The sequence below is a fragment of the Ixodes scapularis genome, unplaced genomic scaffold (genome assembly GCF_016920785.2).
Source record: "Ixodes scapularis isolate PalLabHiFi unplaced genomic scaffold, ASM1692078v2 PGA_scaffold12__126_contigs__length_90152505, whole genome shotgun sequence".
Classification (NCBI taxonomy): Eukaryota; Metazoa; Arthropoda; class Arachnida; order Ixodida; family Ixodidae; genus Ixodes; species Ixodes scapularis.
Genome location: NW_024609838.1, coordinates 38,756,571 through 38,772,119, shown reverse-complemented (window position 1 = coordinate 38,772,119; position 15,549 = coordinate 38,756,571). Strand labels below are relative to the sequence as shown.

The following is a 15,549-nucleotide window of genomic DNA, read 5'->3' as shown; positions in this document are numbered from 1 at the left end:
AAGGAAGAACAAAAGTCCACAATTCAGCAGCGAGCATCGACGCGGCAGCGGCGAACGACTGTGCCTCGGTGCTGGCTAGTGCGAGAGTGAATGCGTCGAGAATAGAGCGATCGGCTCTTCATCTACTGCACTCGGTATTTCAAACATTCGACCTAGAAAGGTCGGGAGTTAAGCTAGGGCGAGACTAACTAGGCAAGGCCATTAAGGTCTTTTTATCTTTTGCACTCAGAATAAGAATATATAGGAATGTTCTGGATGCACGGAGAGGCGTTGCTTGTCGGTCATGCACGCAGCAATATCAGTTTCACAAGTGTAGATTCTGCGCCATTGTGGGCTAGCTCCACTGTGGTTCAGATGAATGTGAGAATCTTCTAAAGTTTCCGGCTGCATAAAATCAGAATTCTAAAACTTGAACCACTGAAATGCACAAGCTGTCGGTCGTCTCACCTCAATAGCCTTTGAGAAGACTAGAAGCAAAATGCTTCTCAAATCAAAATGCTTTGAGAAGCAAAATGCTCTTTAGGTAACACGTCTCAGACTAAAGTTGAAAGTTCTTATGTTTTTAAAATGCTTCAAAACAAAATGGCAAACGCAACTTAGTTCAAAACCTATATTTACAGGGATATTCAACCTTGATTGCACACAGCGGCACCTCGGCATGTTAAATAGGGTTGTCAAACATAGATCCCTCTACAAGGCACGATTGTGAGTAAAAGAGTTAGCCACAAACCGAACACCCGTTCCTCTTAGCATAATATTTATACACGGTTGATAATAAAAATAGAGCGCAAGGGTTTCAAAGCAGGCAGATAGTATCCAAATTAGCTGAGAAAGAAGCGGTAATGCATGGAGGCCCACTCCTGGACATTGACTGTAGTCCTAGTCCTTCAATTAGTTTTTTATTCAAGATGCCAAGAAAGATCGTTGGTGATTGACAAAGAAAACAAATGTTTTCTAAAAGACAACCAGTTTTTTCGTTACATTTCCGGAGAAATTGATTATTTCAGGGTTCCGAGGGCATACTGGAAGGATCGCCTGCACAAGATGCGGATGGCAGGTCTCAATACAATTGCCAGCTACGTCGAGTGGAGTGGACACGAACCTCAGCCTGGGAAGTTAAACATTGTGGACAACTATGATCTGGTCGAGTTCTGCAAAGAAGCACAGCGAGAGGACCTCCTGGTGATTCTTCGTGTGGGCCCCTACATCTGCGGTGAGAGAGACAATGGTGGATTTCCTTCTTGGGTCTACAACAGAATAGCACCCGGTAACTTCCGAACGACCGACAAGGTCTTTATGGAGGCTACTGAGAAGTGGTTGGGTGAACTGTTACCGAGGATAAAGGCGACGTTCTACAAGAATGGTGGTTCGGTGATAGCCCTTCAAGTCGAGAACGAGTACGGGATCCAAATGTGCGATAGCGCTTACATGCCTGGAGTTTACAATATATTCAAGAAACACGTCGAGGGCGATGCCATCTTGTTCACTGCCGATTTTTGGAGAGAGAAAGACCATAAGTGTGGAGGAATCCATGACGTTCCAAAAGCTGCCAACATGTACCCATCCGACTCCGTGGCCAATGTGCGATCAGCGATGAATTCCGTAAACACGCAAGGTTGTCCGTTTTTCCTTATGGAATTGTACGTAGGATGGATTTTACGGTGGGGTGAAGCATACGAAACTGGTTCGACTAAATTTATGGACACATTTAAGGAACTAATGCGCACGAATGCTTCCGTCAACATCTACATGTTTCATGGATGGACAAACTTTGGGTTTAGTGCAGCCTCATCAGAAGGCGCTCCACTGGTCACAAGCTACGACTACAGTGCACCGCTCTCCGAGGCGGGAGATCCAAGGAACTTTTACCACAAGATAAGGGACATCATCAAGGACTTTTCTCCGTTGCCACCGGGTATCGTGCCAGTCGCGTCTCCAAAGCTTAATATTGGAGTTGTAAATTTAACCGAAGGAGGATCACTCATGGAAGTCATAGCCCATTTCAGAGCAAATGGCTGGATAAAGAAGTATGAGCACTCTAGCCCGATGACTTTCAAAGACATGGACCAGGCCTATGGCTTTGTCATGTATACAGCCAAGGCGGGTTCCGTCAACAATCCCGCTCTGGTCGTGTCTGGCATCAAGGACAGAGCCTACGTCGTTAGAAATGGCAGTATACATGTTCTCGACTCAAAGTTCTACACAAAAAGCATTGATATTAAGGAGGGCGAAACTCTTACTATATTTGTGGAAAATCTTGGCAGGGAGTATTTCAGGATAGAGAAGAACCCAAAGGCAAGTATTATTGCTATAACATTTATTCTTCTTTTGAATGTCTGATTTTTTACGTAGAATTACGTCCTTCTCCGTGCTTGTAAGCGGATGCAAAGTTGAGCGATCGATGTCACGAAAACGTGGTCACAGAAGTGACGTCATACAGCCAACACCAGAGCTCTGACCGATTGCATAGCCGTGCCCCTAGACGGCTCGCCGTGCCTGCTGCCGAGAACTGCGCTGTTACGTATGCTCAGTACACCAATTCAGATCACATTCTCAAACTCCTTCAAATGTGTACCATCTTCGAAGGACCGGACGACGTTGGCTTCATCCTAGAGTCCTTGAAGTCTTTCTTGAAGTCGTCCTGGAGTTCGTCCGAGACGTTGTCTTTGACGCCCTCTTTTAGGACATTCTTCTTATGGTCGTCCTCGAGGTCGTCCTTAAGATCGCACTAGAGGTCGTTCGATCTAGACGTCGTTTTCGACGTCGACCATAAAGTCATCTTTCAGATCGCCCTAGAGGTCATCCTAGTCATCGTCTCTGATGTCGTCATCTAGTACGTCGTCCTCAACGTTGTTTTAAACGTCCCCCTTGACGTTGTCCTAGCGAATACTATCGCAATTTATAGAAGACTAACAATTAGGATTATATTAAGGGTGCAGGCGAGCTGGTGAATGTTAACCATGTTGAATAAACCTGAGTCTGGGGCAGAAATGAATATTTAAGTCGAAGGAACAAAAAAGAACAGGACGACGTCTCAAACTTAACTACCAGGTTTATTTAGTCCGCCTCCTTATATAGCCCACAATCAGCCACCACCAACACAAGGGGCGACCTCTAACCAGTTCAAACGCCAAACCCTCCAATTTGGCGTTCGGACTGTTTAGAGGTTGTCCCTTTGTGTCGGTGGTGGCTGATTGGAGGGTTTGGCGTTGGTTGCACCTTGTGTTGGTGGTGGCTGATTGAGGGCTATATCAGGAGGCGGACTAAATAAATCTAGTAGCTGAGTTTGCGACGTCATCCTGTTCTTTTCTGTTCCCTTAACTTATATGTTCATATGTGCCCCAGTCTCAGGTTTATTCAACATAGTCAACAATAGTGGTTTCTCTAGCTATTTCCTCTTTCCTGGTTTGCTCGCTTTCTCGCTTCAACGCGACGTGCTCCTGTTTGATTCAAACGGCGATAGACACCGCTCCTGCAAGCGTGATTCCACAATCTTTGCTCATCGCCCTGAACAGCGGCCGAGCGGTCGAACTCGTGTTCTCTCTGATGCGGGCAGTTCACGGAACTCTGAAGCACGGATCGGGGCAGGGTTAGCCCCTAAGGTGTCTTGTTCCAACAACACGTAGTTCTACGAAATTTTGTGCAGCATAGTAAACTTATGCGCCGACCACTTTTTATATGGAGTGTAAACCAAACACGAACGTCTAATTCATTTCGTACGCAATTTCTCGGTTGTGAAGCTGCTCTTTGATGTAAAAGGTGCACACAAATTAGACGTGATAGTGAACACAAGAAAACGCACGAAACAGGTCGTTTTTAAATACCTTAAAAATAAAACTTATCGTCATGACTTCAGCACCAGACTGGCGCAGGAAGAGGAATTTTTTATACAGTTCAAAAAATAAAAGGGACAAAGAGCGTCTCGAATTTAGCTCATCATTTTATTCAACCAACCTCCTTATATGCAACACTACAACCTCCCCAAGACTACCGGACTTCTTGTTTTTCAAGGTAGCGCGCATAGCTATACTTACATCACAAAACAAACTAAGTGATGCCACTTACAAAATACAACCATTTTGTATATACCGAAATTTGGTATTCCTTTGTAGGTGGCATCCCTTAGTTTGTCTAAGGGATTCGACCTATAAAGTGACAATCGTTGTGTTCGTCATGATTATGTACGGATTCTCTAATCGTTGAACTCATGATAAACCAAAAACGCCTCGTGACTTGCGCTTTTCACGGTGATTGATTGGACCCTTTAGCACGTAGCGTCAGCTGCGTCTGAACTTAATCTGAAACAAATTATTTCCCGTGACTTCTCCCTAGTTCACAAGACGAAACGGTTTACACTAGTGATTCGCCTTTCTGTGCTGAACCCTTATCTACATTTTAAGGTTGTGCGCTTCCAGTACTTTATAATTTTTGACAAATTTGAGCGGAGATAAGTTCTCAATATCGGCATAATATTTGCAAACAGACAACTCAAACTGTCGTAAAGCAGGCCAGCATACGTTTTTCCTTCACACAAGAAAAGAAAGGGTACACAATAATTGAAATGCATTCAATTTGATCAACCATTTTATTTATGTAGCTGGTGGCTGACGTCCTTTCTTTTCTAGGGAATCACAGGCCGAGTGACTCTGAACGGCTACACTGTGGAGGGTTGGACCATGGAAGCGGTGCCGGTGGTTGAAAACAGAGATGTCAGCATAATCATGCAGTTCCTTGAAAACCGGAGCAGCCCAGAGGTTCCAGGCTTCTTCCATGGCAGATTCACGCTCCCGCCAGGAGAGGGCCTTATCGGCGACACCTTCCTGAACCCGACGGGTTGGAAACATGGTGTCGCCTTCATCAACGGAATCAACCTGGGCCGCTACTGGCCCAAGAGGGGACCGCAAGTGACACTCTACCTTCCGGGTGCCTTTATGCTTCCTTACCCCGAAGTAAATAGGCTCTTTCTGCTGGAGATGGAAGGCGCACCAAAAAATAAAACAGTGAAGCTGGTAGACAAGCACGTCATCAATGGAACAGTGTAATACGAACTAATTATTCTTAGAGAACCCGTCTACAAAAATGAAATGGAAATTCCCGTGCGCCTAGGTGCAACCCAATCAACTTGCGAAAACTGTCAACGGTGATAATAAACGGGTTTGTAAAAACAAAATATTATAATTTCTTCCACTTCATAATATAACTCACAAATAAAAAGCTGAATGTATGTACTTCAAGTGATTCCGAAATTTGGGTACTCGCCAGTATGTGCCTTCGAAGGTCGAATTTTTTCAGCTGCTAGAAAGTTTCCTATCTGCAAGAGTCCTTTGAAGTTTTAAGATGACAAGCACTCCAGTGTTCTCACTAAATGTGTTTTAGGTAACTTTGATTAAAGTACAGTCATCATTAAGATCACACGAAACACACAAACTATGTACCATTTGTGCAAGCACTGTCCTGGCGGCAGCTGAAAAACTGGTCCATGACGTGTTGCTCCGTTGTTCATCCTGAACAGAAGAACCCGACTGCTCAAACCTGTGACCGTGTCTTGGATAGGGGACGATGCAGCAAAAATGGATTTCGTACGAGCTACGCGTTTTGGGAGATTTGCTTAGGTTACTGTCGAAATTGCCCATTTTTGGTTAATTCAGTAAAAAACATCATGTGGCTTCAGATACAGTCTTTCAATTGAGTAAGGTTACGGCAGTCATATGTGCATGTTTGTATGAATGTGTGGCGACGAGTGCTGCTTGGGTGTCTGCACAAATTGCTGTGGAGTCCGCGATACAGTCGCAGTTGTGATATTAAGTGAGCGACCTGCCTTTCTCGGACTTACTTATAACCACACCTTCATATTTTATTTTCTAAGGATAGAAATATTGGCAACTCTTGTACACATTTGTATATACATATTGTCAAATTACATCAAAAACCATATATATTTACATAGGCTTTTGCTCCTTGCATATAGCTACTGCACTGCAAAAATACATTTACCTATTGATTCTTTGGAGAGGACAATAAAAAAGTATTTATTATTTCGAAGAGCATCTAAATAATTTCTGTAGTTACCAAGCGCAATTATTTAATGACCTATCTTGCTTGGCTATTTTTTCAATATTATTTGCTTTGCTTTATTAGGTATGGTGTTTAGATTGACGCATAATTCTACCCTCGGTAAAGTTCTTCAGTCAATCTAGGGTCCGAATGCCGTTTCCGTTTATTGATGTTGAAAGAGAAAGAGTATGTTATTCATTATCTTTTTTTTCGCAATGTATGCAGTATGATTGCTGTAACCACGCTGAAACTGTTGGACGTTTGTGTACATGGAAGTTGGGCATCTTATGGCTATGCTCTATTTAATCCGTCTATTGGATTGGCACTGAACACATGTTGACTTTGGTGCATTTGGAGTCATGCAAACTCGCTTTTACTACCGGGCTTCCAGGCTATGTGAAAAAAGAAAATAGAAAATGAACAGAGTTTCATGATCAGCCAAAATAGTTTTCCTTTTTTTTTGGTGCCCAACTCTTTCTCAAAAAAATAATCAGATGGTTTTCGCAAAAGCTTAAGATTGAGACTTTTAAAAAGAAAGTAAGATTTTGAAATTAGTTCTATTTCAATAATACTAAATTTACTGATACTTGTTACTTCAATATTTCTTTGAGAGCCCACAAAGTGCACAAATGTGAAAAAAAAAACACAATTAACGTATTTTTTGTAAGTCTAGAATTTACATTCCTTATTTGGTTTTGTCCGATAAAATAAAGACGTCTTATATTCTTAATTAAGAATTACTTACATATTCAACAAGGCATGCATTCAGCGGTGTTCGACCCGTTTAATGACGTCAAAAGGAGTCCGCTAAATGTTACACCATTTCTGCTTAAAAGAGTCAGCAAGGTACGAACACCTGTTCAACACAGTGTAGTATTTAAATACCCTGGAGCCGAAACAAAAACGCAAGGTGTTTTTTTGGTTTTGTGTCCATAATTAGCTGTGAAAGCTCAGCATTCATGATGAGGAGCCCAGGAGAAAGCACAAGGTTATTTTTGTTTGGTTGTGTGTCCATAATTACCTGAGAAAGCTCAACATCTATGTTTAGCTGTTCATAGTTAACTAACATTATACTCGAGGATCAATCAGCCTATATGGCAGTCCGGCGTCACACGCTTCAAAAATGTGTGAAATATTGATAAAGACACTGACGCAGGACCCAGTCCTAGAATATCGCTGAAGAGGAAATTCTGTCGAAATAAAAAAACAGGGAATAGCAGAGGAGAAACTAAAACGGATTTAAGTTTCCTTTCCGTCGAAGTGGAAAGTCGGAAAAGAAATGGCTGGAACCATAATGTATCAACTACAACGTGCGACTTAACAAGCAACAATCCACGACAACAAAGTATACCATCTGCATCAGCACTACAGAGCAACGTTGCAGCTCCAGACTGTTTCTTCTATAACTCTCGAAAACACAGAACAGAGGGATGTCCGATGAATATTAAAATAACACAAAAGAAAGAAAGACTGTCGAGTGACTAACGGTGTTTCCAATGTACTCTGAAGGGTTATTGTGCAAGAGTCTGCTAACGAAGATATTATTGGGGCTCATGCTATAAAAGGCATGCTACCGTCATGTGCGACCCGGCCAGGCAGCAACGAAATAACGAGAGCGAGCAGTGGGCACCATTTTCTCGGCGATCGCCATTTTATGTGACTATAATATTTGAATAAAACGAATTATGAAATTTAAGACCCTACTTTCACAAGGCATGCAATTTAATTGCAAAAAGCATCCAAGCATAGCAAGACATGCAACTATATTAAAGCTTACGTCTTAGGTTAATTAAACAGAGACATAGCTGAATAATTGTAAAACATGGTCAACTGAAATACAAATTTAGGGGTCCATGTTTCTTTAATATCCCTTTAGAGGACCACACAGCGCACAAATGCTAAATAAAACATGTTAAAAGGTTACGTCTCAGGCTAGAATTGCTCTTTCTAAGGCTCTTCAGATTGCCACGACCAATAAAAACACACGTCCTTTCTTATTACAGAATATAAAATAAAAACGTTCAATCATGCTGTCGAACAGAGTTTGCTGCATGTGGAGTTGTTTGTGCGTAAAAGAGTGAGCCAGGTCTGAACACCTGTTAAATGTAGCAAGGGTTTAGAGGGTGGCGAATGGAATACAAAATTATCCCAGTTGGACGTTTCGCGCCAAGGGGGCCCACACCTGGACCATTCATTATCGTTGTAATCCTTCAATTCGATTTTCCTTCACTATGCCAAACAAGATCATTTGTCATTGGCAAGAAATACTGATGTTTTCTTTGTGTTTTTTGTTAAGAGACCCAGTATTTTTTATTACATTTCAGTAGAAATTGGTTATTCAGGGCACACAGGGTACCCTCGAAGATGACGTTCACAACATGCGGTTGGCAACCCCCGATACTCTGTCCAACTACGTCGAGTACAGTGGACACGAACCTCAACCTGGGAAGTTTATTTTATGGACCAATACAATCTAGCAGCGTTCTGCGAAGAAGCCCAGCGAGAAGACCTCTTGGTGCTTTTTAGCGTCGTACTTTACACCTGCGCTGAGAAGGACAACTGCAGATTTCCTTTCTGGCTTTACAGCACAATAGCGCCCGGTAGCTTCCAAAAGACAGAGAATGACTTCATGTTCGCTACGCCGTGGAAGTGGTTGCGCGAATTCGTCACGAAAGATAGAATTTGGGTTTTATAAATATAGTGGATTGGTAATAGCCCTTCACGTCGAGAATGATTATGGAATTCAAATGGGCAATAGCGAATATATGCCTTGAGTTCACAAGAGATTGAAGAAACAAGTCGCGGGCAATGTCCTTTTGTTCAGTTTAGATTACTGAAGAAAGAGAGACAAAAAGTGTGGAGGAGTCCAAGATGTTCCAAATCTGCAATCACGTACGCATCAAACTCCGTGAAAATTCAAAAGAAAGCCTACTTTTCTTCATAAAACGTTTTGTAGCTTTTTCTTTTTTTTTCAGTGGGAAAAAAGCACAAGTAATGCAATAGGCGTCATTTCATGGACACGTTTAATTGTGTAATTCGCAAAAATGCTTCTGTCAACATTTACATGTTTCAAGGAGGGACAGACTTCGGGTTTTGTACACCCTCTAGAGGGGACCTTGGTGGTAACAAGTTACGACTACAATACACTGCTCTCCGCAGCCGGACATTGGACGGGATTGTGCCACTGGTTAAAGAAAACCATCAATGACTTTGCTTTCATTCTGAAGAGAGACGTGCCAGTTGCTTCTCCTAAGCTAAACATTAGAGATGTTAAAGTAACCCATAGAGTATCGCTAATGGAAGTTATGAACGCTTCCGAAACAAATCAATGACACCAAAATATAAGCAATCTGACTCAACGACGTACAATGGCAGGTGTGAAAACTACGCCTTAGTTGGGTACACAGCCATGGCAGTTTTCGTCAACTGTTGATCTCTGGTCGTGTCTGATATCAAGAACAGAGCCTTCGTCGTTAAAAATGGCAGCGTAGATGTTTTTTACTCAAAACACTGATACAGTTGCCTTGGATATCGACTCCTTAACGTTTTTTTGATAAGCCTAGCCCATTCACCTACAGCCGTCCTCAAACTCTTTAGGACGGGTGTATCGCGTCTGAGCACCCTCCCTCGCCCCTCGGCTCTCTTGGACGACTTTGGCTCGTTAACAGCTTAATTCGCCGAACTACCGAGAGATTACAGTACTTTTTTTTATTCTACACTTCGTTTAAGAATGATGACCTGGTAGAGACACGCGCGGCCTGGGACGCCTTTGCAATAAAAAAAAAAAGCAACCTAAAATCACAAACTGTAGAAGATAACTCTTGGGGGATAAAGTGCTAGGAATGTCAAAAAATAAAATATAAGATAACTATGCGCTAGGACTCATTCGATGTTCCTATATTCCTGCTAAATTTGTTTTTGTAAATGGCGCGATAGTTTCGTGGATATATCGATTTAATTGCGTGACCTTCCGATTCGAAAAGGCCGCCGTGGCTAGTGGGTTGTTGACGTCGCCAGCCAACTGCGCGGCGTCCCCTTGCACGCAGTCACAGACGTGGTCCTCTTGGCGTTTACCTTCCGCGTTTCAACCTGGACCTCTTGGGGTTTGTCTTTCGTGTTTCAACCGTGGGGTCCGTTGAAAAATTCTTTGGCGTCGGAGTCTTTGAAACTGATCGCAGCGGCGATGATAATGATTGTTGCCAAGAGATGTCAGAAGCTGTTCACTTTCACAGCCACCCGCTGGCGATCAGCTCCAGCGACGAGGAGTCACAGATGAGCTCACCGGGATTGCCGTCGTCCGGGACAATCCTGCAGGCTCATGTAGGGCGGTAGGTCAAAGGGCCGGGGGCGAGAGCGAGAATAGCGTTGGGGAGTTGCGCGAGCGGTTTTGATTTTACTGCGGCAATGCGAGCTTGGACGATCATGGCGGCGTTTCATGATCACGTGGTTTATGGTCACCATGGTGTGATTAACTTGGGCAGTGTGGCCTTGTCGCACTATACAAATTATCAAAATTCGTAAATTGACTATGTAAGCGATGACGTCACAACATGGCGCTCAATTCCAATCAGACTGTTGCTAGGACCGTTGTTATGGAAAAATCCATAGAAGCTCGACGTGAGCTTATATATTATTTGATAAAAGAGTAAATCATTTTGGTAAACATTGTGCCTTCTCAACATCTAATCACAAAAGACCGTTTCCATAATCTCAATACTATGAAGCGATATCAAGAGCCCCTAATAATGTTTCTCAGTCGGTTTCTCACCAACACAACCGCGTTGAATGAGGTTGGTGACAATCGACGAAACGTCTATTCTCTGAGTCAACTCTCTGTAAATATTGGGAAGCGAAGACTGCCCGTGTACAGCTCTGATCGACGCTGGAGGTGCGGGAGCGCGCGAACGCCTTCCTGTGGAGTTAGCTGCTGCAATAATTGAGAAGGTGAAAACACCAAGCCGAATCACCTATGACAACTTGAAATGTATCAGAGTCAAAGTGCAGGCCAGCACAGGTTTCAATGATTTTTGACAGCACAGTTGCTTCAGTGCACATATGTGTAGTCAAACGAACATTTCGTGCGTATATATATATATATTATCGACGATGAAAACGGATTAACAAGCGTAAGAAAGGAAATAAAGTTTTATTCAGTGAACGTCTGCCTAGAAAGAAAAGATGAGGGTCGACTGCCACAGCAGCGAGCGACGATGCGCCGGCGTGACAGCCGGCTATGAGTTGACAAAGCCGCACTCGGCTCCTTATCCACTGCATTCCGCATATCGATCATTCGACCTAGAATGTTCGTTAGTGAGCTTTTGTGAGACTGACCAGGCAGGGTTATTTTGACCCCTCATTCTTTACACTCAGGATTCTAGAAACACGGAAAAGCGTTCCTTCTCAGTCATCCGCTATAGGGGTCTTAGTTAAAACTGAAAAATCTGTAGCATCTTTTCTTAGTGTGACGATTACAACGCAGGTACGAAACCCACACCGATATTGCGAGTGCGAAATAAAGTTTGGGGTCTCGAACCGCTCATGTTAGAATAAAAATAATTGCTCCTTCATTACAATGCACATAAACTTCAAACTCAGAAAAAGGTCCCAACGCTGCCTTGATAGCGTGTTCTAAAACGATGCTTTTCTCGCTGTACTTTTATCAAATCTCCATGCGTGTAATGATCTTAGTCAGACAGTATCCCGTATCGCAGAGAAATGCAGTTCGTTATAAACGTGATTAGTTTTCCTAGGCCTGCCATGTTATAAATAAATACAAAATCAATGTTCTATCATTGTAAAAGCGATTTCAAGTTGTTAGAGACGGCATACTTCAGTCATCCTTTGTGCGTTCTTCATGCGTTCCTCGTCTGCAACAGGCATTTCGAGGCGTCAGGACAGGAAGTCGCCGTCGGAAATAATTCAGTAACATCCGATTCTCGGCTAACTTCAGTCGTGGTAGCTGTAAAATCAAGGCTTTCTTTATCTATTATTTTTGGGCGTTTATATTTCAAGTTCGAGTTTCGAGTGATCATTACTTTGGAGGGAAATCCAGTCCCATGTATTTGTCCATCAAAATGCCCCTAGCAACAGTTTGTTTTGAGCGGTGACGTTACATTTACGGGGCCAGTGGCAGTTGGCAAATGAATTCAAGAAATATGAGCATCGATCGTACACTCAACTTGGAGCCGGAACAATCGGCCACGTGGTCTGGTGCCTATCCCATTCCACCAACCTTAGTCATAGCCACGCGCTGGGGTATAATAAACTATGCCATAGGCCATTACACGAGGTCGAATGGACTATAGCAGGCAGTGGTCATTTATCAAGGATAATGTCTCCAGACGTTTTAATCTCAAAGTTCTAGGTCACATGGATATCGATATAAATAATTTAGGGGCAGTCTAGCCATGCAAACAGAGAAGAAGGCTGGTCGAGTTGAGGGTTAGAGGCCAGTTTCATCAAGGCGAATACATTTCTGAAGCAGTTGAAGTTTCTCATATCTGCAATGACATGTCAGAAATACCTTTTACACATCACTTTGTAAAACGAACTTGAAAAAAGGGAAAACAACTTGCAGACTCGTGTCTATTTGCCGGAAAACCTGAAACACCGGGTATCAGCTTATGCCTCGAAGCTGATCAACTGTGGAAGTTCTTAAGAGAGAGGTTGTCCAAGCGCAAGATCAGGCATTACTTGCTGTCAACACTCGCTTGTGTTGGACATTTCAAGGTCCACCAGACGGATGTTGCTCCTTGATAAAAAAGGAGCAACACTATTGTACGCCTCTTGAGTACCGAAGTGTGCTCGGACATATATCCAATTGATGCTTTCTGGAAACTGGAGAACATTGGCATCTTTCACCCAGAGGAGATAAACGCAACTACGTTTTACGAGTTTGAAGAAAACGTTAGAAGACGTGAAGCAAGATATAAAATGGGCTTTCTTCGGAAATATAACAAAAGGCACCTCCACAATAAACGAGTTTTAGGGTGCGCAATACTTAATGGTTTACTAACAAACTGCGTAGAGACCCCGATCTGCTACAAGCCTATGAAAACAGTATTCGTAGTTACATAAATGATGAAGACGAAGAAGTCGCGCCCGGGAACGAGAGTCAAGAGACAGCTCACCACCTCTATTACCTGCCACATCACGCAGCGAAATGTACAAGAACACTCACTCGCAACAAAAGTTCTCATAGTTTTCGATGCGTCTTCAAACAAGCAAGGTCAAGATAGTCTCAGTGCACATCTCGAAACTGGTCGCAGCTTGACGGACGAGATGCTTCAAGTATTGCTGTGTTTGAGAATATAGAAGGTTGCAATGACAGCTGACATTGAAAAAGCATTTCTGCAAATATCCATTAAACTCAAGATTGAGATTCCCTTCGGTTTTTATGGTTTTACGAGACGCCACGCACTGTAGGCGATCTACCGCCCATCAAAAGATCTGGAGAATAACGAGCGTCCCATTAGGAAGGATTTCAAGCCCTTTTCTACTCACCTGAACTTGACAACATAACCCCCCAGGACCTGCCCTCAGTACAAAGGAACAGCAGCTTTCCACGCAAATTCGTTTTATGTGGATGACCTGCTAACAGGAGCGTCGGCAATCGAGGAGGTTGCGATAATATATGCCGACAACCGTTGCATAATGCACGCTCTGGGAACGAAACTAAACAGATTGACATCTAAATACAAGACTTTACAGGACTGTTCCAAACAATAGACAGATGAACCAGACGCGAGACCGTCATGTCCCACCGTTCTCTAAAATATCTAGGACATCAGAAGTCGTTTTTTTTTTATTTTCACCTATTTTGATTCTAAACTTTTTAGAAATTGAAGGGAACAGGAAACGCTATTTCCTGCAGGCATCGACTGTGATTTCTGACTGTATTCTTGCACCCTTCATCATACATGTCAGGATATTGTTCCAAAATTCGCGAGAAAAAAAAGAGGCTGGGATGAGACACTACCGATAAAGAGTTTTCGGGTGCGGTTCTTAAAGATTGCTCTTAATATTGATAATAAAAAAATGCTGTATCTGATTTCCATGATTGTGTAGCCCCGTCCTACTGGCACTCGAAGGGGTTGGCACTATTGTGAAATAAACCTTGAGACTGGGGAGGAAACTTGAAGATATATGTACATTTTTGTGTTTCTTCTATAATATCTTCATTTTGTTTACCAGTCTCAGTGTTTAAACATCATGGTCGTACACATATTTACCTTGTTGAAAGTGACACTTCGCCTAAACATCTGTCCCGAAAGTTTCGCTCGTCGCATATACATGTTTGCGTTCTAAAAGCCTTCACCCCTCTCATAAGGCTTGCTCTTGAAGGAAAAACACACTAGAAAATAAAAGAGTGAATCCCATTAAGCGGCTTAAAACCACAAAATAACACGATAGGAGGCATCCCGTCAAACGTGCACCGCTACCACCACTACACCTGCGAGGCTACCAATCGTTTTGTATTGTTGCTGTCAGAAGGAGCTGGCTGTCGCTCGACTCTGGCGCCCACTGACTACTTGCTCTGAGCGAATTGTGGGAGAACAAGATTTTCCTGCCATGCAGGGAATGGGTTTAAGTCCGCCTAGCCTCTGCACTAGAGTTTTGATTTCCTCACAGTGGGATCCAGCGCAGACACAAATCGCACACGAGCGCTGCGTCATCATTCGGTTGGAAGTCGTGTCCAGCCAACACGTCCAGAGACGCTCAACGTCGGGCTCGGGCCCTATAGGCTTGAAAACGTGGTGACAACACAAAATTAAATATTTTTTTGGCATGCGGTTTAATATGGTCTAGAAGACTTCCGATCAATATTTTCTCTGGCGACTCCACGAAAATTACGGTCACGAAGACCACTGCTAGTGTGACACTCTTAAGACTCTTCATCATCCCATAATCATCCTCATCTTGCACACGATAAATTTGTTCAATACTATTTCATTATCATTAAAGTGGCGCCGCAGGCCTTCGACGTATGTTTTGTTCGCTTTTCTGCCACGCCGCTGTTCTCCCGAGCTAAAATAACTATATTATAGCATATCCTACAGAGTACAATCTGCTGTGATGAATATATCATAGCATATTATCATACAGGCAGGAGCAGCGGCGGTTGTGGAATAGTGTTCAGTGGCTCCAGAGTAGGCGGTATCTCTAAAGACCAGGGCTTTTTCGGTATGATTATCACCAAGTGCACCAGTCAAAAGCAGAGACTCCCACAAGCGAAACCCACTAAGGCAATACCGTCCCAAATAATGGTAGCTTTACCCTCTCATCAGAAATATTAATATGTGTGGCCTGCAATCAACGAAAGAAGACCGGCAGAGGAAGTGGAGGACCGTCTAGACTCTTATAAGGGCATATTTCGTGAAGCAATGCAGCAGAGTTCAGGGGAAGGTAAGAGTCCAAGTCCGGGCAACCACAGTTGTAACGAGAGACAGAGAGAGGAAACAAATATGAGAGTGTCTAGATCCCCGCGTGGGGACG

General features: G+C 43.2%; 1 protein-coding gene across 1 annotated transcript; it reads left to right on the top strand.

Annotated features, from left to right (window-relative positions):
• The first annotated feature begins 658 nt into the window (after nt 1–658).
• On the top strand, nt 659–5,042 carry LOC8032284 (beta-galactosidase-like). The gene is made up of 3 exons (XM_040210991.1): nt 659–705; nt 909–2,295; nt 4,626–5,042. The coding sequence occupies exons 1-3, from the start codon at nt 659–661 to the stop codon at nt 5,040–5,042; spliced, it is 1,851 nt and encodes a 616-aa protein (XP_040066925.1).
• Nucleotides 5,043–15,549: the final 10,507 nt, after the last annotated feature.

Coding starts and splice junctions, on each gene's coding strand:
- LOC8032284 (XM_040210991.1), top strand. CDS start 659: ATGTTAAATAGGGTTGTCAAACATAGATCCCTCTACAAGGCACGATT. Junction 706..908: donor TCCCTCTACAAGGCACGATT/GTGAGTAAAAGA, acceptor TTTTTATTCAAG/ATGCCAAGAAAGATCGTTGG. Junction 2,296..4,625: donor GGATAGAGAAGAACCCAAAG/GCAAGTATTATT, acceptor TTTCTTTTCTAG/GGAATCACAGGCCGAGTGAC.